The sequence below is a fragment of the Hyla sarda genome, chromosome 7, assembly GCF_029499605.1.
Source record: "Hyla sarda isolate aHylSar1 chromosome 7, aHylSar1.hap1, whole genome shotgun sequence".
In the NCBI taxonomy this organism is placed as follows: domain Eukaryota; kingdom Metazoa; phylum Chordata; class Amphibia; order Anura; family Hylidae; genus Hyla; species Hyla sarda.
In genome coordinates, this window is record NC_079195.1 from 31,982,915 (window position 1) to 32,008,300 (window position 25,386).

The 25,386-nt window shown below is 41.5% G+C and overlaps 1 protein-coding gene across 3 annotated transcripts in view; it reads left to right on the forward strand.

The window, feature by feature from the left end:
• The window catches only part of LOC130281651 (C-type lectin domain family 2 member A-like), a 56,670-nt gene that overhangs the window by 12,763 nt on the left and 18,521 nt on the right, over positions 1-25,386 (forward strand). For 2 of the 3 annotated variants that reach the window (XM_056529099.1, XM_056529098.1), the window contains exons 3-4: positions 7,635-7,709; positions 12,105-12,164. In XM_056529099.1, coding sequence (XP_056385074.1) covers positions 7,635-7,709; positions 12,105-12,164 — 135 coding nt within the window. Of the gene's footprint in view, positions 1-4,185; positions 4,389-7,634; positions 7,710-12,104; positions 12,165-25,386 lie in introns of those variants that run through there. The other variant, XM_056529101.1, reaches the window with a different exon arrangement.

Below are 25,386 nucleotides of genomic sequence, written 5' to 3' on the forward strand. Positions count from 1 at the left end.
CACATGCCAAGATTGGACAATAAGAAATGGAAGGTCAAGACGACAAGGGCCCATCATATAAAAATGTATTTGACAATTAGCCTCTACAAACAGATTCAAAAGTTTTGCCCTGCCAATAACAAACATATATTAATAAAAACAGGAGAAGGCATAAGTGACACCCCCCCCCCCCAAACTTGGCCCTCTTAGAGTTGGACTACCTTATCCTAGGTGCTCCCACAGATTGTACAGAGCAGCAGATGCCAAACGCTGTATGACGCTCTATGTTCCTGGGAAAGTCAGGAACCACATCTTCTGATTGTAATGGGGCCCAGCGGTTGCCCCCCCCCCCCTGTGAGTTTACAGTTATTCCCTATGCTGCAGATAGGGGTTGATTTTATTGGCAGTAAAAAAAAAAACAAAAAAAAAAAAAAACAGCAAACATATGGATATGAGGGCTTAGATCATAACTTCACCAAAATTGCACCTTCACCAAGGTTGCACTTAGCGAACATATAAAGCTTTGTATGTGTTTGTGTATTTAAATTCACAAATAAAGAATATGGTCATGTATTTTGAAAAAAATACCACAGTGGCCCTCATTTACTAAGCTAAAACCCACTTGTTTTTGTCAGGTTTTTTTGGTGCACAGTGTCTGAGACATGTCTCAGACACTGTGCGACAGTGTGCGCCAGGAAAATCCGACTAACCCGACATTGCACTGTGAAAAGCCGAAAAAGGGGGCATGGTCGTCCCCCAAAAGGGGCGTGGTTTCACAACCCGACCTATTTACTATTGAATTCACAGAAAATCCTGTGAATAAATGGCTGGAAATTTCCACCTAGAAAAAGCTGGTCTGAAAATATTCCTATAGTAAATAGAGAGGAATCCTACAAGTCTGAAACAACATTTCACACTAGTAAAAACCCGAAACTCTTAGTAAATGAGGCCCAGTGTGGGCATCATGTGATCTGTACATCATAGGCTTCATGTGTCATTTATCTATTGTCACATGATTCTCTTAGTTTTTGGAAAATAGCAGACAGAACACCTCCTTCCAGGCTTCGCCTATGACAGCTCAATACTTGTTTGCTTCTAAGGACAAATCCCATAATATGGGCCAGGCTTCAACTTACAATTGACAAAGAATATAAATTAATAGCAATATCACTGTACAATCAAGGAACAAGTCCTAAAATTACCATAGACATGTGAAGTCATGACACATTGAAAATATTAACATAACAATTCTGATCACTCAGAATTACCACAATCTAACACTAGAGGGAGTACTTTATATTGTTATGAACAAAGGATATGCAAAGCAGCTCAATCACACGACTATTCAAGTAGTTTTACCTAAATGTCAGTTTTTCACTCTAACTACAAAGTTTTAGAAACTTCTCGGGAATCTATGCCAAGCCAGAAATCTGGTGAGAGGCTTGTCAATGTGTGTCAAAGGAGTAAGATTTAGGGTACGAACACCTTAAAGGGGTACTCTGGTGGAAAATATATATATTTTTTCAAATCAACTGGTACCAGAAAGTTAAACAGATTTGCAAATTACTTCTATGTTAAAATCTTAATCCTTCCAGTACTTATCAGCTGCTGTATACTACAGAGGAAGTTGAGTTGTTCTTTCCAGTCTGACCACAGTGCTCTCTGCTGACACCTCTGTCCGTGTCAGGAACTGTCCAGAGCAGGAGAGATTTGCCATGGGGATTTGCTTCTACTCTGGACAGTTCCTGACACGGACAGAGGTTTCAGCAGAGAGCACTGTGGTCAGACTGGGAATTACTACACAACTTCCTCTGGAGCATACAGCAGCTGATAAGTACTGGAAGGATTAAGATTTTTTAATAGAAGTAATATACAAATCTGTATAACTTTCTGCCAACAGTTGATTTGAAAAAATGTGTTTTCTACCAGAGTACCCCTTTAATGTGTGTGTGAAGATTCATAGGCCTTTTTTACCAGCCAAGCCAGAACACCCTGATCTGTACTGGCGTGGAGCAACACCCAGAAACAGCACAGTCTGCAGATGGGTCCTTTTTCCTTCTGGAGAGATTTCTGTCTTGCCATAAAAATTGATGTTTAGAGAAAACTACCTGGAAAGGTCATGTGATTGAGTTGCTTTACATATTCCTTTTTCCCAGAATTCCCAGTGGAGGGCTAATCACCATTATCAACAAAATACATAAACAAAACCAATCAGTATAGTTCCAGCTCACAATAGCAAACTGCTCAAAATATTTATATCAGTTTTCAGTGTGATGTTATACAATTTCAATGAAATGGACGAAGTATAATTGCAAATTGCACAGATTATACCCCTTAAAATGATATAAACAAATTTGTACGCTCATAAATAAACCTAAGCCGCAATATACTCCAGCAAATTATACATTTGTTACACAGAAAACATGTACATTTGAAGTTAATATATCACAGTATTACATAAACTATCTTAGACTTAGACATGTAAAACATAACATTCTGGTTAAAACTATGTCCCCTATTAGGGTGGGTTCACACTACGTTTTGTCCCATACGGGAGCGCATACGGCAGGAGGGAGCTAAAAGCTCGCGCTCCCGTATGTAACCGTATGCGCTCCCGTATGCCATTCACTTCAATGAGCCGACCGGAGTGAAACGTTCGGTCCGGTCGGCTCATTTTTGCGCCGTATGCGCTTTTACAACCGGACCTAAAACCGTGGTTGACCACGGTTTTAGGTCCGGTTGTAAAAGCGCATACGGCGCAAAAATGAGCCGACCGGACCGAACGTTTCACTCCGGTCGGCTCATTGAAGTGAATGGCATACGGGAGCGCATACGGTTACATACGGGAGCGCGAGCTTTTAGCTCCCTCCTGCCGTATGCGCTCCCGTATGGGACAAAACGTAGTGTGAACCCAGCCTAACTTTACAAAAGTAAACTGACACATATAAGTCAGATTAATAAAATAATTTCATCAGCCCAAAACATTAAAGGGGTTCTCCAGCATAAGGTGATTTTAGTACGTACCTGGCAGACAGTAAAGGACATGCTTAGGAAGGATCTGTGCTTGTCTTGGGGCTAAATGAGATCACCATAGTATGGTGGCTATATTTTTGTGAACTGGATATTTTTTGTTGGAGTTTCTTCTCTCAAACTACAAATCCCACAGTTCATTGTCTGTAAGTGTGAGGTCACATCAGCCACCCCACCTATTGAAGCACAAATGAGTTGCATTCCATGCAATAGACCAGTTTTTTTCTCATCAGGGTGCCTCCAGCTGTTGCAAAATACAATTAGTTGCAAAATGAGCTCTCTCTCACCCAGTGGTCGCTCCACCCATTGAAGCAGACAGGCTCCCTTTTCACACCTGACTAGTGAAGTAATGTCTCGACGTACTGCAACCTGGGAAAACCCGAGACCAGAGTAATTTTGTACGCTGTTAAAAATCAATATTTGGGTGAAAATCATAGAAGAGCTGTGAGACCACAGTCACACACAGGTACACAGATCCGGACTGGCCTACCTGAATACAAAGAAATTTCCCAGTAGGCAGCCCGCCCTGTGGGCCGACAGCGACCGGCTGTGCCTGGCCACCGGATGCAGCCACACAGTTGGCGGCTGGAAGCCCACCCACACTAGCACAAAAGGTCCTGACTTTAGTGTCAGGTTCTTCTGTGTAGCTGCCATATAGCGGTGGAGCTGAGAGCTATGAGCATCCCATTACCTTCCGGAAGATCACAGCCACACAGGACATCTGCATCAGGGCCCAGGTGGCACGATGATATGACGTCATTGCGCCACCTGCGATAGGATGCAGACCTTACTGCCCTGGACAGAACGGCTCTGCGTGGGCACGGTGGGAAGGTAAATTGTTGTTTGACTGTTTTTTTAAAACATATATTGTCGCAAAGGGGGAAGCCTGCCTGCCTTCCTACCTACTCGAAAGGGGGGGGGGAGCCTGCCTGCCTACTTGCCTAATATAAATGGGCAGGGGGGGGGGGGGGGTCAGATTAGCTTAACTTAAATGGAGGGGGGGATGAAAGGGAATCTACCTGGCTAATATGGAGGGGGTCAGCCTGCTTACCTACCTAGCTAATATAAGGGGGGGGGGAGCCAACCTACACACCAAATATAAAGTGGGGTCTACCTAGTTAATATGAAGGGAGAGGTTGGAATTTACTGGGGGGGGGGGGGGGCACTATTACTATGTAAGGCAATATTAATGTGAAGTGTGTATTGAGGTGAGGATGGTGCTGAAGTGATTAGACTACAATTTTTGTCTGGCAGGATCTGTGAAGACAAGTCTTGGCCAGGATAAATCTTCATGATGCCCAGGACAGATGGAGATAAAAAAGGAAAAGTTAACGACCCTGATCAAAGAAGATGTCACCTGTGGTTCACTGGATGTAACTGTAAGCACTATTATCATTTGTCCCTTGTATACTGGTATTATTTGTAATATTAGTCTCAGTATACAGGATTTGGTCAGTATCAGTATGATGGTAATACACCCTGTTCCACATTACCTAAATAATTGATGTAAATAAAAGTCAGCATATTTCTCATGTTATTAACTATTAAGAGTACAATTCAAATTTTATTGAACAAACCTTCTAATGATAACAGGATTTTTTTTAAATAAAAAACTTACAATGCACTGTTCCAAATTATTATGCACAGTAAGTTTGAAAACACTTTATTGGTTGTAAAGAACTGAAAATCATCATTTGTTGTGTTTGCAGCATTTACTGAAATCAAACTTTGAACAACATTTTAACAGGTCATGTTACATTTTAACATAGGACCCTTATTTCATAGCAGCTTCACAAGTCTTGCATCCATTGAACTTGTGAGTTTTTGGACAGTTTCTGCTTGAATTTGTTTGCAAGATGTCAGAATAGCCTCCCAGAGCTGCTGTTTGGATGTAAACTGCCTCCCCAGGTTCTCATTAGGCCACACCATAACCTTTTCTCCTTTTATTCCCATAGCAGCCATTGATGCAGAGGTATTCTTTGCAGCATGAGATGGTACATAGTCATGCATGAAGATGATTTTATTACGGAAAGCATAGTTCTTCCTTCTGTACCAGGGAAGAAAGTGGTCTGTCGGAAACTCCACATACTTTGCAAAGGTTATCTTTACACCTTCGGGGACCCTAAAAAGGCCGACCAGCTCTCTTCCTATGATTCTGGCCTAAAATAGGACTCCACCACCGCCTTGCTGACATCGCAGCCTTGTTGAAGCAGGGTGGCCTTCCACCAACCATCCACTACTCCATCCATCTGGACCATCCAGGGTTGCACGGCACTCATCAGTGAACAAGACTGTTTGAAAATTAGACACAAGTCCAGCAAGAAAGAAATAACACATGGCAACTCACCATTAGGACAACTGTAACAGATGTGATTTATTCTGGCATCGGAGCAAAATCAGAAAAGGAATAACACGCTACAGCAAGGTGGAAAGGTGGGGAAGAGTGGAGCAGGTGCAGGGGCTGGCAACGTTTCACGTCAAATGACGCTTCTTCCAGCCTGAGCACCCCCCGTGACCTGTATTAGAAGACCGCTACAGCTACAGATCCTAGTGGCCCTTTACTGCGATCCATCTGTGTGCATTAACCTTTGCAATGCCTGGTATATTTCTCTTTGCTTTACAATTTTGTTTGAAAATTAGTCTTCATGTATTTTTCTGCCCAATGCAGCCGTTTCTGCTAGTGACCATTGGTTAGTGGTGGCCGAATAGAAGGCTTATGCACAGTTGCAAGACTCTGGAGGACTCTACACCTTGATGTCTGTGGGACTCCAGAGGCACCAGCAGCTTCAAATATCTGTTTGCTGCTATGTAATGGTATTTTAGCAGCTGCTCTCTTGATCGGAGGCATGGATCTGGCAGAAATCTTCCTCAATGTGCCTTTATCTGCACAAACCTGTCTGTGCTCTAAAACAGCCACAAATCTCTTAATAGTGCGATGATCACGCTTAGGTTTTCGTGAAATATCTAATGTTTTCATACCTTCTCCAAGGCGCTGAACTATTTAACTCTTTTTGGCAGCATAAAGATACTTTTTTTTTCCCAATATTGCTTGAAAATGGTGTCTGCTTAATAATGGGGAACACCCACCTTTAGTAGTTTTTTCTTAAATTGCACAGGATTTTTCTCCTGCTCTGGACAGTTCCTGATAGGGGCAGCAGGTGTCAGCAGAGAGCACTGTGGACAAGACAAAAAATTTATTCAAAAAGTATAAAATTTCCACTGTAGCATACATGTGCTAAAAAGTACTGGAAGGGTAAAGATTTTTTAATAGAAGTAATTTACAAATCTGTTTAACGTTCTGGCACCAGTTGATTTAAAAAAAAAGTTTTCCACTGAAGCACCCCTTTTAAGCATTGTGTGTGTTCCTAACTACTTTGGTTTTATGGTAAGATTGTAAATTTTGCAGTATCTGTTACTTGTCCGCAATAAAGAAATAAAGATCTTAAGAGTGCTGGCATTGTGACACATTTATCTAGAATAAACCTAAACCTGACAGGCAGCAGCTGAAAATACCAAAATGATCACAGTAATTGTACTGGGTACAATGCATTTCTAGACATGTGGGACACTTTTCCTTACACTACCTCTTGTGTACTCTTCATTAATATTTTGCACCCAAAAAATTACTCCCGCACTATAAATATATCTGGCACACTTTTGACAACTGTTAAGGAAGATACAAAAATTGTCTAAAGCATACAATAAATTTTGTGGCTGATATGTACAGTATGGCCAGCATTTATCATTGTAGGTGTAAGGGAAGCATTTATCATTGTAGGTGTAAGGAAGCATTTATCATTGTAGGTGTAAGTGAAGCATTTATCATTGTAGGTGTAAGGGAAGCATTTATCATTGTAGGTGTAAGTGAAGCATTTTCTACACCTTTTTTATGTACTGGTAATGTGTAGGAGCGCCACATTTATTAATGGTCACAGAGCATTTGATAAATTTTGTGCAGGTCACATTTTCTGAAATTTCTCTCTTCACATACACCAAAAAGCTAAGTCTGGGCTGGTGTAGTTTTTAGAGACTTTTCAGTGGCTTTATGCCTTTTTTTGCACATTTTCCCAAAAAGGCGCAGTTCATAAAACCCTTCCGTATCATGTGTATTGCCCAAATCAGTGGATTACAACTCAAAATCAGCAGAAATGTGTAAACCAAAAGGTGCAAAAAAAGGCGCAAATAAACCCTGCTTGCGCCTTTTTTGAGCCTTTTGTAGACACAAAAAACAGTCTAAAGACAATGATAAATGTCGGCCTATGTCTCTATTTCTTGCATTTCCCCAGTATCTCCATTAGGAAGATGCTTGATAAAGATCCGGATTGTGGATCGAAACGTTGCATCTCACTGATGGGTGAATAGATCATTTTCTTGGATTACAATCCCTGGAGTGCCGCTTCTTCCTTGTATTCTTCTATTATCTGGGATCTTGAGTCGGACCCTTGGAGCCTGTGCACCCACTCTGGACTATAAGTCCTCCACTGTGCCTTACCTCACTTTCCTTTGTTTTTCTCCATTAGGAAGATCAATTTTGCAATTGGTGATACAAGGGGGAGGTGATGCTGTGTATGTGGAATTGTCTTCTCTTCCATAAGTATTAATCAGTCTTCATATTTTTTATGCAGCTCATGTCCTGAACATAATTTTCATGATGGTGATAATCGCATTGGTAGTGGGGATCATCACTATGGGTGCTACACGTAAGTACTAATATTCCATAACCTTTAAATTTAATAACTTTAACATGCAAAGTTTTTCTTTCTGTGATTTAGGCGGTATACACTTTCAGGTTTATAATTGCAGTTACTAAATACAAATACAATGGACCTGAAAGCAGGAGAAGTCTATATCTTTCCTTATACATGCCATCTATTCAAATTCTGATGTGCACACCTTTTTTTTTTTTTTATGTGTTTCATCTGTGGAACTAAGAGAGACACAAAATAAAATCTAAGATAGTTATTATTTGGAGTAGATTTCAGGTATAATTTTCTATACAAATGATACAGTGAAATCTCCCTTAGTGGACTCCCTCCAATAGGGGACACCTTCCAATAGTTGACAGTTTTTAATTCCCTGGCAGAGTGCCATAGGACTTAATGTATTTGCACCCTCCGAATAGGGAACATTCCCAATAGCGGATGCAGACACACACAATAGGGGACAAAACACTCCCAAAAGGGGACAACCAGGCTTATGCGCCGACCCTACCTTGTACACAGGTCCATTTGTATGCAAGCCCAGCATCTGCAGTACGCTAGGGCATGCTAGACTATCCTGCTATTAAATCATGAAAATTCAGGTCCCCCTCGACAGTTTTGCCACGTCCGTGGCTTTATCAAGAGGTCCGGGACTGAACGCTAAAATCGCGAGCAGGGATTCTTCAAACCTCGCCTGATGATGTCAACAAAGGGGGTTCCTGACTACAACAGCCAATCTGCTTGTAGTATTCCTGATTCGGCCAATTGACATATCTCCCTGTGTGATGGGCACATTCCTCTGCCTCTCCACTATCAGGGCTGTTGGCCAATCAGAACATACTAGGAGGAGGGTTCTTCCTCTATTAGTCCGCATGATATCAGCGTAGATGCGCATCAGATCATGCGCGGACACTTATTATGTTTACTGACATATCACGTCACTCTCACTGCGCATGTCTGCGCGTACTGAGGTGCGTGAAAACTTAAACTTCAGTGTTGACAGCATAGATGTTCCAATTTGTGCATACCGATATCTGCGCCGGACTCCCGTGCGCCCGGCATCGCATTCTGCTGCTGAAGGTGCGTGTGTCTGCGCACAGCAAGGTGCACGAACACTTAGTTCCTCATTTGAAACAAGATTACTATTGATACATATATAGGTGAATAGAAATTTAGCCCATCACATTACTCTTAGGAAGTGATATTTATTAATGTGTATTTATTTATCATATCTTTTTACATTATTGTCAGTTCTTCTTGATCTGTCTGGAGTAGTTTTATAGTAGACATGTAAACCATGATTTATTTATAATATGTACTATTAATATTAATCTCAGTCTCATAATGGAAGTCTATGGGGCCATCTTGCTTGCATAGATGTAATGTCCCACAATGGTAAAACATTAGGTAGCAGATAAGTACTATCACTTTAATATTAGATGTACAGTCAATATATATTTGATATGCTTTTCTTCCCAGTCCAGTTAAAGCTCACTGGCAATCCAAGGGTTACTGATCAAGCACCACATACAGTGCTGCAGAGTCCCACAGGCATTTCACCACAGTGCCATCTAGTGGTCACACCTCTAAGCAGCACTTTCTATAGAAAATGAGGGGAAAGATAGGCCCAAGTCATGTCAGGTCATGTGCTCCTGAGCCCATAAAAGCCCTGGTCACCTGTCCTTAGTTGAGCTAAGCTGAGTTTAGACACCAGAGAGAAGACACAAGCTGCATTTTCACCTAGCTAAGACCTGCTGCCAGGATGAACATTCATTTATTCCCATAAAAGGGATGTTGAACAAGGACTCTTTTGCAAACAAAGACACTCGCGTCCGGTCTTGGTCCAGTCAGTTACTACTCACCTGGATGCACCAAATCCAATCCGTCTCAGCCGGGCCAAGTTAATGGTGCGGGACTTCTGTATAGCACCCCCAGAACACCCCTTGGAAGATCCTGGTCAGCAAGCCACAACCCAGCCCTGAGCTAGAGAAATTTATAGAGTGTGCCATACCTTAAAGGGACAGAGCCGAGGACAGACCTGACCACTGAGTCTGAAGAATAAGAGTATGAACAAGTCAGGCTATACTCTAATAGGGACCAAGAAAAGTCCTGGGATCAACCCGGACACTGATTTCAAAGTTCACAAACAAGAAAGTACACTTCCAAGCTGAATTTCCCTCACTGACACACTGAAGCAGCAATCTCTACTCTGTACGCACAAGCAACCCTTGCTGCGCCAATAGTCTGGGTACTGTTAACTGTTTGTACCATCTAAAGTTGCTTCAAGTAAAACTGTGTTGCCCCATGTTCTTACTTTCCTTTCACCGTTATCCTGCACCCACAACATCAAGGGAATCCTGACTTCCATCTTCCAGCACAGTAAACTGGGGTGTTACACAAGGAGCCTGCTACACTTCCATCATGTGCAGGTCCTCCATTGCAATGGTTACATGTGTTCGGAGAGATTGTACATGACTTCCACAATACTCTTAGCACCATTGACATAACCACCAGTGACACCGGTGTGGTACTACAAGTCCCAGCAATAAACCCCTGGAGCACCACAAGCTTTTCTGGAATCACAAACAGGATTACGACTCTGTACTGGATTATTGAACTTTGCCCAAAATATTCTGGATAACCAGACAGGCTTCTAATTGTGTCTCCAAACTGCTCCACATGTGCTATTACAAGCAGCAAAGATACTTTTAACCACATATTGTTTACCTGAGGAGGGCTATTAAAAAGTGGGGGAGCCTATACCCCAAAAGAAAGAAAGTACACCCTAAACTTTATTACAGCCTACTACAAAGGACTTTCAGAAAACAATAGGCTTTACATATATTCTGCATGATCTTTGTCCTCAGAGGGTCCAACAAATTTCTTGCTGCTTCACAAGAACAAATTGCAGCCCCATAAGGGGTTAACACAAGCTCTGCTACAGAGAAGGAAAACTTCAGTACTGCCCACCAGTAGAGGAACCAAGAGTCTCTTGCAGCCCTAGAAGCAGAACTTGACAGACTGACCGTCATTATCTGGAGAATGGAAAAAGATGGTTGGACCTTCCGGAGTCCACTTGGGTGAGACCAATATTTGGCATCACTTTGCATAGGAGAACTAGAGGATTCATTTTGGGAGGAAATATTATTAATTTTATAAAAATAATTAAAAATATAACATGAAAAAATGAAAATTGCTTTCATATTATGTAAGGTTATGTATTGATTAATAAAATCAAACTTAAAAAAAACAAAAAAATATATAACATAAAAAAAATATGGAAGAATATATATATTTTTTGATTTTTAACCTATTTCCCTAGCAGAAATCTATCAAATGAACTAATATATGCTCCAATTTTAAGTATTAAGAAACCCCAATGTTTCTACACAAAAAAAAATAAAAAAAAATAAATTGGAGTAAACAAGCTGAAAACAAAAACAAACTCGTTTAGAATGGGACGTTCCAAAAACAAAAATTTTGCTCTGGTCACAGAGGCCCAAAACATCCCAGTCATGAAAGGGCTAAAGGGGCACTCCAGTACTTAAAGGTGTACTCCGGTGAAAAACTTTTTTATTTTTTAAATCAACTGGTGCCAGAAAGTTAAACAGATTTGTAAATTACGTCTGTCTGCTGACATCATGAGCACAGTGCTCTCTGCTGACATCTCTGTCCATTTTAGGAACTGTCCAGAGTAAAAGGAAATCCCCATAGCAAACATATGCTGTTCTGGACAGTTCCTAAAATGGACAGAGATGTCAGCAGAGAGCACTGTGCTCATGATGTCAGCAGAGAGCTCTGTGTTTCAAAAAGAAAAGAATTTCCGCTGTAGTATTCAGCAGCTAATAAGTACAGGAAGGATTAAAATGTTTTAATAGAAGTAATTTACAAATCTGTTTAACTTTCTGGCACCAGTTGATTTAAAAAAAAAAGGTTTTCACTGGAATACCCCTTTAAAAACATATCATCTAACCTATAGGACCCCCCTGCCATCTCCAGAACTGGCCCCCAAATCTCCACACTGCATAGAGCATGGGGTTGGCTCACGCTCCAAATATTGTGTATAGGGGTGCCGGAGATACCCAAGTACAGCGCTCCCATATCTCTGATGCTTCCATAGAGAGTGCATGGAGCGCGTTCAGGCTTTCTAAAGATTGTGGGGGTCCAAGAGATCAGACCCTTAGCGATCGGATACTTATCCTATATCCTGTGAGTAGGCATTAAGATTTAAATGCTGATGTATCCCTTAAAAGACAGAGGGAGAGCCACATGTCAGATAATTGGTGATTCATACAGGAGAAGGAACTTACTACAAACACTATCTGTGACCGACCATCCTGCAGGAAAAGATGAGAAACACTAATATTAATAGAAATCCAATATATTTCTTCCTAGGTCCAACATCAAGTAATGAGAATAAGGACAGCGAAAAAATGGCTGGACTCTATACAACAAGTAAGAAAATTTACCTGTGGTTTTTTTACTTTTTTTTTTTCAGCTTCATGTTGTAGTTTGTAACCAACAGGGCTGGAGGAATTCATGTAATAACGCTACCACCGGTCCTCAGGGTTACCGTATGGAGAAATATTACCTCTTTCACCTATATCCACAGGCCTCTCAAAGCTAAGCCAAAACGCCCTGCTGTGTACTGACAAGGGACAACACCCCAAAACAGCACTGTCTGTGGATGGGTCCTCTTTCCTTCTGGAGAGAATTCTGGCTTGGCATGAAAAATGGATGTTTAGGGGAAAACTACCTGTAAGGATAGGTTTCCAATAAAAACACTCATTCTGCCGCATGGCGATTTTTTTTTTTTTTTTTTTTTTTTTTTTTTTTTTTTTTGTAAAAAAAACGCTGCAGCCAGACGTTAGCTGCAAGTCAATAGGGAACTACAAAATGCCATATCCACTTGGCATTTTTTAGTTTGGCATTTTTTTTTTTTATCCTTTTGACATTTTTCTGCTATTTTGGGCTCCTTGGCAGTTTTTCTAAAATTACCTCTTGTTGAGAGTTTGGCGTTTTTTTTTTTGTTTTTTTTTGTTTTTTTTTTGTTTTTTTTTGGGGGGGGGGGTGGGGGGGAAATCTTGGTGTTTTCCTCCCATAGAAGTCTGTCCTCCCAAGAAAAACACCATGTGGGTTTTAAATTTGGCGTTTTTGCTGTGGTTTTTATACTTTTTTGGACTTTAGCGAACCAAAAAATTGCTGGAGATACCTTTTTTAATAAAATTTCATAGGGTACCATTAAAAAAGAATAATAAAGATACAGTAGTGATGGACAATTATTTTTTTACTTAAGTTATCTTTTTTAGAACAAAATGTTTATTAATTTTTAAACAGGGATCAATTTATGTGTGCGGGCAGGGCAATAAAAATGTAGCCGACAATAATAAAAATGTAGTGTGTGTGTGTTTTGGGATGGGAGTAGTAGTACCTGTACTAATTGACAGATCGCCCTGGGTCCAATGCGATCCTCCTGTATAATGTATAGATGCGCCCGGCCGCTCTTCTATGGTCCCCTGCACTGCCGTATATATACACCTATTCATATTTCCCGCAGAGAGCTGTGATTGGCCAGATGGTTCCAGCCAATCACAACTCTCTGTGGGAAATATGAATAGGTGTATATGTACGTCAATGCAGGGGACCAAAGAAGAGCGGCCGCCGCATCTATACATAATACAGGACGATCACAGCGGGTGTCAGGAGTGACACGGGCGATCTGTCTATTAATGAAGTTACTACAGCTCCCAGCATGGAGCAGAGTGTGCTCCATTTTGGAAAAAGTAGTACCTGCAGTTACGGACAGATCACAGTTGGTGTCACCCCTGACACCCGATGCGATCATCCTATCTATTGCAGAGATGCGGAGCGGCTCTGTTAGGTTCGACCCCAAAGGTCTTCTGTCGGCGGATGTCCAATTAGTGCGTGGAAGGCTTGTAAGGGGCTGCAGTCACCCTACGTTTCTTCCACACCACCTGCCACTCAAGCCAAGACACAGACACATCAGCTGTGACCAAGTCGAGTGCAGTCTCTAAGAACTTGATCTTTACCTAAAATAAACTTTCTTATACACGTATATGGGGCATGCACAGTAAACTTTAAATTGCAAACAGTAAATCTGCGTAGTCAGCAAAAAATTAGATACAAAGATACATTTGCTTAAGCTGAGGTATAATGAACCATTATTTCAAGGACACATCTGTGGTAGAAAGACATAAGATGTTCCTTCATTGTATCCCATTAGCCTTGAATATAAGATTCTAATTGTTTCTAGTCTATTCACAGGAGTTATGTAGAAAAAAACAAGAATTATAGAATGCAGTCACTTAGACTTAAAAAAAAATTGATTCTCTAGAAGACAAAATGGAATCTCTTCTACCCAATTCTATCATTTCCCCCTTTGACATCATCATCTGAAAGAACTGGATCCTCCAGGTCAGGAGTATAGCAGGTCTTTCCTCAGGTACTATCCCAGACCGCGAGTTGTCGGAGGGAACGAAGTCTTCTTAAATTGGCTCCGTCCCCTGAGTAATGGACCGGCATCCTCACCAGGAAGAGTGTTTCAGGTGTGATGTCAATCTAGAAACAAACGAAAAAGAGAGGAGACATGAGAACCTGGAAACAAATGCCGATCATTATTCCTTCTACATCCTGGGAAAACAGCATACAATGTTTATGTTAACCCATTCATTTGAAGTAAACAATTCTCAGTACTTGCTGATTCTATATTTGCAGCGTCTTATGCATATCATCAAAAGCTTTATAACTAAATAAGATAAAAGAATAACAACTGCGACTTGTAATATGAAGTGTAAGGTGCCTCCTATCCATCCTCCAATACCTTTCAACCAGGTGGCTGGGTTCATTATGGAGAAAGTGTCTCCCCACCATTTATCTTTATTTTGGTCATTGTCTTTAGCGTACTGTTCCCTTAGTTTTTGTATGTTTTCAAGTTGGTGGTGCATCTGGATGGTACCTGTGGTGTCTGTAGTGACAGCATGTGGGGCCTATAATCTGGCACATTCCCCCTTGAGCAGCTGTAAGGTAACCAAGAACTATTGTGTGCTGGTTAGTTGTACAGACACAGAGGTGTTAGAGATTTCCAGAATGTCATATATTTGGTTGTCAAGGTAGTCAGTGGCCTCAACTAATTTGTCCGATATTTGCATCATCATGGGGTATACAAAGAGAGTGCCGAAGAGTTTATTGGCTGTTCCCATCTGAACTACATGTGGTCTTCCATTTTCTCTTTCCTTGTTGTCAGCTGCTCTCTGGTATAGCATGTGTCTTGGGACTGCTCTCATGTCAACGTCTTTGTTGGGTATCACAAAAGTCGAGGGAGTGAGTCTTGCTAGGGTACATGTACCATTAACCCCTACTGGTAACCACTTATAGGCCCCCCTTCCACATACCCAATATGTCTCTTGGGAGTTCCCAATATGAGGAATGTTGATTTATCAGTTTGTTAACTATGTCAATCAGTCTTGAGGCGTTAGTCATGTAGCACCATCCGGGTTTCTGTCCTAATGTACCACAGTAACCTACATCTGGGTTATTACATGTCGGGTCATAGGGCTGGTAATATGAGGATTCATTACATTTTTGATGTCCTGTCATGTTATGACACTCTTCTCCGGTACCTTGAGCAAAAAGTGTATTATTCAGCCAGTATTTGTCATGTAAGCACCTCTCTATTTGACTAGGCTTAAATGTATCAGTACTTACAGATGTTCTGCTAAAACTGACCTTTATCCCCTGTGTGGATAGTCGTCCTAGGTCTAGTATTTGTGTGACTTCACGTGTTACCCAGGAGCCCCCCCTTAAAGGTCAGTATCTGCTGTGGTCCTTGTCCAAAACTGCTCAGGTTTCCCTGCCACCAGGGTTGCCCAATCCATCCCACTATTGGAATCCCCACTGAAGTGTACCAATGTTTTGTGTACCGTGGCTTGTTGCTTGCTAATGTGTCGAAGCAATTCCCCTGGAACATCTCATGTGGTGGTACAGGGATAGCCAAATAAGGCATACTCTGGGCAGATGTAGGAGCATGTGTGCATATCCAGCAATCTTTCACTGTGAGATTTTGTGCCACCATTAAGTGGTGTTTCAAGAATTTGTAATCTGGATGCTTTTCTAGCTCATCATGTAATGTTGTGATGTAACATATTAGACAGTTAAACAGTAACCAAAGTATTGTCATGGTCAGATACCGCCCTCTTGCAGTGTGATGCATGAATCCAGCTGGCTGTAGTCAAGAGGACTTGATATGGTCCTTCAAATCACGGCTCGAGGGACTTCCTGGTATGTTTCTTTACATACACGTAGTCTCCAGGCTGTAGCGTGTGGGTTCAATGATGTCCGGTATGGAAGGAAAGACAACACTTGCCCACATGTTAGTTTCAGATACTTTCACAAGAACTGCACATATGAGGACAGATTCTCATACTAATGTTATAACTGTAATACATCCTCCCCATGGGGTAGGCCTCAAGTCAGCCTAAAGAGATCAACACACACCAAGACAAACACATAGCCTGAACAAGGGATCAAGCTTATGTAATCTACCTGGACTCTCTAGAGCAGACAGAGTGGCTTTGGGTATACTTTCAGGGGGCTGGTATAGTCCTCCCTGGATTGTATAAAGCACAGGTCATACAGGCTTGAAGAAAAGCTACTACGGTAGTGGAGATACCAGGGGCTATCCAGGATTTGTCCATGACTTGCAGCATGGCCCCTTTGGACAAAATGTGTTTTACCATGTATTACTTGGACTATCATTGGCAACAGAGTTCTAGGCAGGCAGACTTTTGCAGAAGTCCCCCATATGCTGTCTTTTCTCCTCTGCCCATTAACATCCTCCAAGATTCTTTTTACAGCAACATCTGCCTGTTGTGAAGGTTTTTTTTCCACGCTCACCTTTACGTCTCTGACAGCTATTACTGGCAGTGCGGCGACTGCCTCTGTAGTGGTGTCAGCCAACTCATTATTTTTGGCAAGTACCAGTCTTCATATGGGCCCTAATTTTGACAATTCCCACCTACTCTGACTTTAGCAGCCCCCCCCCCCATGAATGCTCCAACTCTCTACATCTTTTATTGGTCTGCCTGAAGAGGTGAGAAAAGTCTTTCAGATAAGTCTGTGAGCGGTTTTACCCCAGCCAAGTCTGTAAGCTCCAGTTAGTGCAGTCAACTCATTACCTTATTGCCCTGGGCAAGCAGGTAGAGAGTTGTTTAGTTCTTTTGACTACTTGGTGTCATTAATTCTATACACCCCTGAGGAAGTCACAGTGTGACGGAACGCGTGGGGCTCTGGCATCCCGTCTGGTATCAACACAGTGATTGTTTGTCTGTGGCTTGTTGTGGCTTATATCTGTCATTTCCTATGCACATTGTGTATTGTTATTAAGGAAGACCACTGAGTTTATATTTAGTGATTGTCTTATGTCTATTGTTTCCACAGTCAGAATTGTTTATGTATTATTTGTACATTGCAGACGGGATAGTGTGGAGGGGGAGTTCATGGTCCCTCTCCCATGTTGTGTGCTCTAGTTTAGTTTATAGAGTTTTTTAACTGATTTTAGCCTTTGCTCTTTTCTATATGTTATGACATAATTAATAAAGTACAGTGGTCCCTCAACATACGATGGTAATTCGTTCCACACGACCCATCGTTTGTCGAATCCATCGTATGTTGAGGGATCCGTGCAATGTAAAGTATAGGAAGCTGTACTCACCTGTCCCCGTCGCTCCGGACCAGGTCCTCACCGCTCCCAATGCTGTCCCAGGGGCTCCCGATGCTGTCCCGCCGCTCCGGTGTCTTCTTCAGGATCCTCCGGTGTCTTGCGCATCTTCTGCAGGTTCCGGGCCTCGCTTTCTGGTGACGTTATTACGCTGCTGCGCCGGCGCGGCGTGTGTAGTGACGTAATAACGACGCCGGAAAGCAAGGCCCGGACCCTGGAGAAGATGCGCAAGACACCGGAGGATCGCGAAGTGGACCCAGAGCATCGGGAATAGGTAAGTGAACCTGCTCCCCCTTGGAGCCAAAATATTCACCAGCAGAGAGAAATTGGAATGGATCCAAGGTAAGAGAACAGCTTGTTACCACAAGGTCACATGAGGGAGAGAGAGAAAAAGAGGAAAAAAAAAAAACAAATACATCAATGCCACTCTCACACAGAAAGTCTTGAGAGACACAGGAAAAAAGGAGGGGGCTGCCCCCCCCCCTTCTGCAGCATCACTGAATGCTCTGTCAGCTTTGTTTACAGACCATAAGAGACTGAAAACAATACAAATACAGAAAAAAGGGGATTCACATAGTAATAAATCACAGATCACATGACAACTAGTCACCAGGCTATGTCTTGTAAAATACAAGAGTGTCACAACAGAACAGCATAAGCAAGAAGAGGCAAGGGTTAAATGACTAATCCAAGAATGATCTGTGACATACAATTAGATAGGGAAAAATAAAATATTAAAAAGATATCAAGACACAGGATCAGGATTAGTAAACACAAACATTGAATTTATCTTCGGAGATCAGAAATCACAACCAAACAAACTAATAGTGACACAAAGATATATATACATATATATATATATATATATATATATATATATATATATATATATATATATATATATATATATATATATAAATGTGTGTGTGAATTCAGGTAGAAGAAACAGACATGGTCGCACATCTACAATCTTGTATAATGATCTAATTGCTTCGCAGCGTAATATCAAAAACTAACAGGTTGTTAGTATACGTTTTGATCAAAAAGTACAAGCTCACTTGCCACGTCAAGGCCACCTATTTAGAGTGGGTCCCTAAGTCCCTAGCATAAAATGGCGTAGCACTGGGCGGCGATCACCACCGCCGTGACACCAGTGCCCATGGGGGGGAACGACCCACTGGCAGAGCGGCCCCAATGCCACTCAAACCAGTCTATGGGCCGCACCCCCCCCACAGACACGGCGCCACGGCAGCAAAGGATGCCGCACAGCACCACACCAGTGTGAACAAGGTGTAAAGGCTCACTTACCATGTTCTCCCAGTCAGACTTGGAGGCTGCTATGAAAGAAATGGCCCTTGTGTAGCTAACTACTACTTATATAGGGTTGGGCTGAGGGGGTGGGGAAGAGTGCAGACACATGTTCAAACAAAAAAAAAGGAGGGGATAGAAAACACAGTGTGAATTCAGGTAGAAGACAGACATGGTGCACATCTACAATCTTGTATAATGATCTGATTGCTTCTCAGCGTAATATCAAAAACTAACAGGTAGTTAGTATACATTTTTGATCAAAAAGTACAAGCCCACTCGCCACGTCAATGCCACCTATTTAGAGTGGGTCCCTAACGTCCCTAGCATAAAATGGCGCAGCACTGGGCGGCGACCACCACCGCCGCGACACCAGTGCCCACGGGGGGGGGGGGAACGATCCACTGGCAGAGCGGCCCCAATGCCACTCAAACCAGTCTATGGGCCGCACCTATATCTATATATTCGGACGCAAAAGCTTATCAGTAGCCTTCTAAAACAGTCTCACTGAGAGATTATATTCTGCTTCATTCAACTAAAACATTGCATACTCCAGAATTTCCACTAATCAGGCAACTTCCACATTTACTAAAAAGTATTCACAAACTATCCCATAAGGTAAACACTTATTTCTTTGTCTACAGTATGTGACGTACAAGCCCCTCCTCTTGGAATTTTTGGGTGCTGTCTAGTCCCTAGACGCCATTTTTTTTTTGGAAAATAAAGGTATCAGGAGAAGAGAAAGAAAGAAGAGAGAAGAGAGAGAAAAAAAGAGTTTCATTTCAAGTTCTCTACCATCACAAGACTCACTTAAAAATGTAGCATGTCAGACACACCATGTCCTGCATACACAGTAGACAACCCAACTTGAAAAAACAAACAATTTGTATGGAAATAACAAACATAAACATAGATTTCACAGAAAGCTTCTATTTCCTTCACTTCGCTTTTGTCAACTCAACTTCTCAACATTCCCATAACCTGCTATCTTTCCAAACGCTGATTACTCAGTATTCCATCACAGTAACATTCTGATTTCATTCTTAACTCCGTACATCCCTTTAGTCCTGCTTGTCACGCCCCTCGTCAGCAATACGTTTTCTGCAGTTCTTTTTTATGTGTCCCGTCTTGTCACAATAATAAAAAATTGGGGGTTTCCGGGGCCTGTCTCCTTTGTTATTCCGGCCCCCACCTTGGAATTTTTCAGAGACATATGCTATTGTAGTCTTTTTAGGGGCTCCCCGTAGGTCAGGTCCTATCCCCTGGGCTTTCAGTTGTTCCCTTCTCTGGGGTCTTAGACCGTCCACAAAAGCACGTACAAACAGTCTCTGTACTGCTTCACTGTTCATTTCCGAACCTTCTAGCCTAAGATAATAGTCAGATACAGTCTGGGTCGGGATTTGAGTACCTACTGTCACCGTCCCCCTTTCTCTCTGTCTTTGAGTACAAGAGTTTTTAAGTGAGGTAGTAAACGTCTGTCTGGAGGTCTCTATTTTCCATTTTTTTCTTCTTATCATCATATGTCCAACCTTCCTCAACGCATTGTGTGGAGGTACTGATCAGGCATCTGACTTGATAATCCCAATTGTGATCTCTGACTATGCCTTACTTTCTGTCTGAAATATTTTTCCAAACCTCTGGATTCAATTGGTCATTTTTTGGAACATGGAATTCCTTCAGTATTCTCCCTAGCTGAACTACTGCATCCTTGCCGTGTAATTCTTCAAGGATTGTTTTAAGAGCATGTATCTGGGGTTCTCCGTCATTCTTTTTGGACATTAGCTGACCCATCCTTAGCCGTCCGGTCCTAAGTAGCTTATTGGGGAAATCCGTAGGTGTCTTTCCCTCGTTGCTGTCCTCTTAGGCGACTAATAGGTTAAAAAGGCTCTCCTGGCCTTTACCTGATTAAAAGGCTCTCCTGGCCTTTTCCTGTGATGCATGACAATTCTGTATTAGATATTAGCTAACTCATACTAGCCGTCCAGTCCTAGGTAGCTTATTGGGGAAACCTGTAGGTGTCTTTCCTTCATTGCCATCCTCCTAGGCGACTAATATGCTAAAAGGCTCACCTGGCCTTTTCACCGTCATCCACATCACTCTTATAGGGTCAGTGTCCGTCTAGGTGTGTTTTACCACACCTTATTCCCCCCCAGACTACACACACGAAACCTGTCCTGGACTTATGATATATTCCAGGCTCATACTAACAACTAGATAATGGTTTATGTGATAATATGGGATTTAAGCATAATCTGTGACCCCATTAGGCGCTTTCACAGATCAGTTCGGCAATACCCTCATAAAATCACATACCATCCTCTCTTGGCTCATACATTCATTCCATGTCTCCTTGCGGAGTAACAGCGTACTTATCCAACCGACAGAAGGTATATGGTTCTTTGTCTATTCAAATAGACCCACTATCACAGGAGTTTAGCTATTCTAAAACCCAGTCTAAGTGTAGGACCCACAGCCACAGATCTCAGGAGGGCACAGATATAAGAAAAATAAAGCTTTTCTTACCTGGCCAGGTGATTTCAATCTGTGGTCTCCGGAGGCCCGAGCCGTAGTGTTCCCGCACTGTAGCTGAGGTACTCCTTGTGATTCAGCGGCAGCGGGTCCCTGTTCGGACGCCAGATAATGTTAGGTTCGACCCCAAAGGCCGAGACGTCTTCTGTCGGCGGATGCCCAATTAGTGCGTGGAAGGCTTGTAAGGGGCTGCAGTCACCCTACGTTCCTTCCACACCACCTGCCACTCAAATCAAGACACAGACACATCAGCTGTGACCAAGTCGAGTGCAGTCTCTAAGAACTGGCTCTTTACTTAAAATAATCTTTCTTATACACGTATATGGGGCATGTGCAGTAAACTTTAAATTGTGTGAAAGACAGCAAACAGTAAATCTGCGTAGTCAGCAAAAAAATTTGATACAAGGATACATTTGCTTAAGCTGAGGTATAATGAACCATTGTTTCGAGGACACATCTGTGGTAGAAAGAGATAAGATGTTCCTTCATTGTATCCCGTTAGCCTTGAATATAAGATTCTAATTTTTTCTAGTCTATTCACAGGAGTTATGTAGAAAAAAACAAGAATTATAGAATGCAGTCACTTAGACTTAAAGGGGTTATCCAGGGAAAAACTTTTTTTTTATATATCAACTGGCTCCAGAAAGTTAAACAGATTTGTAAATTTCTTCTATTAAAAAATCTTAATCCTTTCAGTACTTATGAGCTTCTGAAGTTTAGGTTGTTCTTTTCTGTCTAAGTAATCTCTGATGACATGTGTCTCGGGAACCGCCCAGTTTAGAAGAGGTTTGCTATGGGGATTTGCTTCTAAACTGGGCGGTTCCCGAGACACGTGTCATCAGAGATTACTTAGACAGAAAAGAACAACCTTAACTTCAGAAGCTCATAAGTACTGAAAGGATTAAGATTTTTTAATAGAAGTAATTTACAAATCTGTTTAACTTTCTGGAGCCAGTTGATATATATAAAAAAGTTTTTTCCTGGAATACCCCTTTAAAAAAAAAATTGATTCTCTAGAAGACAAAATGGAGTCTCTTCTACCCAATTCTATCAGGCTATATACAGTGCTCACATTTCTGCACTATACTCCGGCCAGTGATATGAATAGAACATCACTCATTCATATTTCCCGTTGAGAGCTGTGATTGGCTGCAACCATCCGCCCAATCCCCACACTGGGCAGAAAATATGAATGAGTGATGAGAATTTCTATTCTAGTACAGAGCAGAGATGCGAACGCTGTATAGAGCCGCTCGGCATCTCTGCAATAGATAGGACGATCGCATTGGGTGTCAAGAGTGATATCCGGGGCGATATGTCTATTAGTACAGTTACTACTACTTCCATAAAAACAAATAAAGAAAAAAGATAAACACACACACACACTTTATTAAACACATTGTTAAAATACATTACTAATAAAAATGTTAACAAAATGAAAGATAAAAATATATATTGTTTTTACATTTGAATGGCCCCTTTCTACATTTTTATTATTGTCAGCTATATTTTTAGGTCCCCGGCCGCCCACATAAATTGATCCCTATTTAAAAATGAATAAAAATTTCATTATAAAAAGATATAGATTTCGTTAAAGGGGTATTCCAGGATTTTTTTTCTTTGACTGTGCTACAGGGGCTGTAAAGTTAGTGTAGTTAATAATATAGTGTCTGTACCTGTGTGTGACGGTTTTCTCACAATTCTTCTGTAATTTTCACCCCAATATTTATTTTTAACAGCATACAAAATGACTGTTGTCTCAGATTTTTCCCAGGTTGCAATGCGGCCGAGACCTGACTCACTAGTCAGCTGATGACAGGGAGCCTGTCTGCTTCAATGGGTGGAGAGAGCAATCTGCAAGTAATGCAACAGCTGGAGGCACCCTGATTGAAAACCACAGGTCTTTTGAATGGATGCGGCTCATTCATGTTTCAATGGGTGGGGTGGCTGATGTGTGGGAGGGAGGAAAATTGAATTATGGGATTTGTAGTCAAAAAAGGAAAAGTCAAACAGGAAATACCAGTTCACAAACAGCTAGCCACAGTGTTATGGTGATCTCACAACATAGCCATTTATCCTCAAGACAAGTGCAGATTCTTCCTAAGCATGTCCATTACTGTCTGCCAGGTACGTACTAAAATCACCTTATGGTGGATAACCCCTTTAAATAAAAAATTTTCCGTCCCTAATTTTGAAAAAAACACCAAAATTTATTTTCCACTCAAAGGCCAGAAAAAATGCAGGAAAAATCTGTGGCAGTTTTTCTGGCATTTTCGGTAAAAAAAAAAAAAAATGCCAGAAAAACTGCCAAAAGGGGATGTGATTGAGATGCTTTGTATACACACTGGGCTTACTCCTAAAATATCAGAGTTAGATATATTCCACAAAACATCATATATTCTGACCATAACATGTTATGTTAAAGGAATTATCCATATTTTAGTATTTTTTTTTTAATTTTTTTTTAAAGGTCCCAAAAATAAAATAGTAAACCAGCAGTTATTCACCTTTCCAATCCCACTCTGATCCCTCAGTTCCCGTTAGCACCCTGATCTTTCTTTTGGAATGTGTCACGTGACCGCCACAGCCAATCAGGGGCCTCAGTGGTAACTTTCTGTTGTTCAGGCATTCCCTCTCAGTGATCTGAGCCATGATGCCCAAATTATGACCATCAAGTCCGTGATTGGCTGGGGTGGTCACAACATGTCTGGCCAAAAGAAAGACTGGGCTGCTGACGGGAGCCTGAATGAAGGATCAGCACAGGATCGGAAAGGTGACTAACCTCTGATCTATTATTTAAAAGCATTCGGGACTCTTTAAAAAACAAAGAAATCATGGATAACGCCTTTAAGTTTTTCTTATATTATTTTTATTAAATTATAAACAGACAAGACACCTCAGCAGCAACTATAAAAAGCAATATACATTTTCTTATTACCCTGTCCTAAAACATGTGTAACGTGTCTGCTTTGGCACCAGAACATCTGGGACATTAACCATTTTGACTGATGCCCATTTTGAACAATTTGTGGAGTGTGTAATGTAATTGATGGATTATCACTGAAGCCTGCTGGGGGACCACTTCCGCCCTCACATGGTTGCAGCATTGTGATGAATAGAAGACCTCAAGCTCTGTGCATGTTTTAGTCTGTGTAGATTTTAGTGAGGCTCTGTGCATGTTTCAGTCTGTGTAGCTGTGCAGCAATAACTTATTTAAGAACTGTATCACGGAACAATCCAAACTTCAGTGCAGGACGGACAGACAAGTAGCAGCAGGGCTACCAATGTAGGCGACAGTGCTGTTTCACGCACAGTGGCGCTTTGACTGGCCCTTTGCGTCATCACGTTCAGAGATACGTCTTATTCGCTCTGAACACAAGTAACTATAGTGACGAATAAACAAATCACACATCAAGTAACAGGTGAACACAGGGACATTACATATCTAAAAACTAAGTGAGAACTACTGGGTATTACAATAATGCATTCATCCCATTGCGTTCATAGAGGCCAAGGGGCCCCATGACCTCAAGACGCAAGATCCACCAAGATCCATCCCATAGTGCGCATGCCCGACTCTCTCCTAGGCAGTGAAGGACATAGCTCTAACATCACCATTATGTACATCATTCGTATGCTTTATGAAATACACTGCACAAACCCCGGTTTTAATGGATTGAACATGCTCACGTATGGGGTGGAAGAAAAGACGCTTAGTTTTTCCTATGATATAGAAATTACAGGTACAGACTAGGCTATAAACAATATATGTGGATCTACATGTAATGAACTGGTTAATATTGATGCACTGCCCTGCCGATATGATACTTTTAGCTCCGGAATTCAAATAGCAGAAGGCCACACTACTGGTTTCCTACTGGTTTTGACTGTGATAACCAGTATATATATATTTTTTTCATTCCTCTTAAAGGGGTACTCGGGTAAAAACCTTTTTTCTTTTAAATCAACTGGTGGCAGAAAGTTAAACATATTTGTAAATTACTTCTATTAAAAAATCTTAATCCTTCCAGTACATATTAGCTGCTGAATGCTACAGAGGAATTTCCTTTCTTTTTGGAACACTGATGACATCACGAACACAGT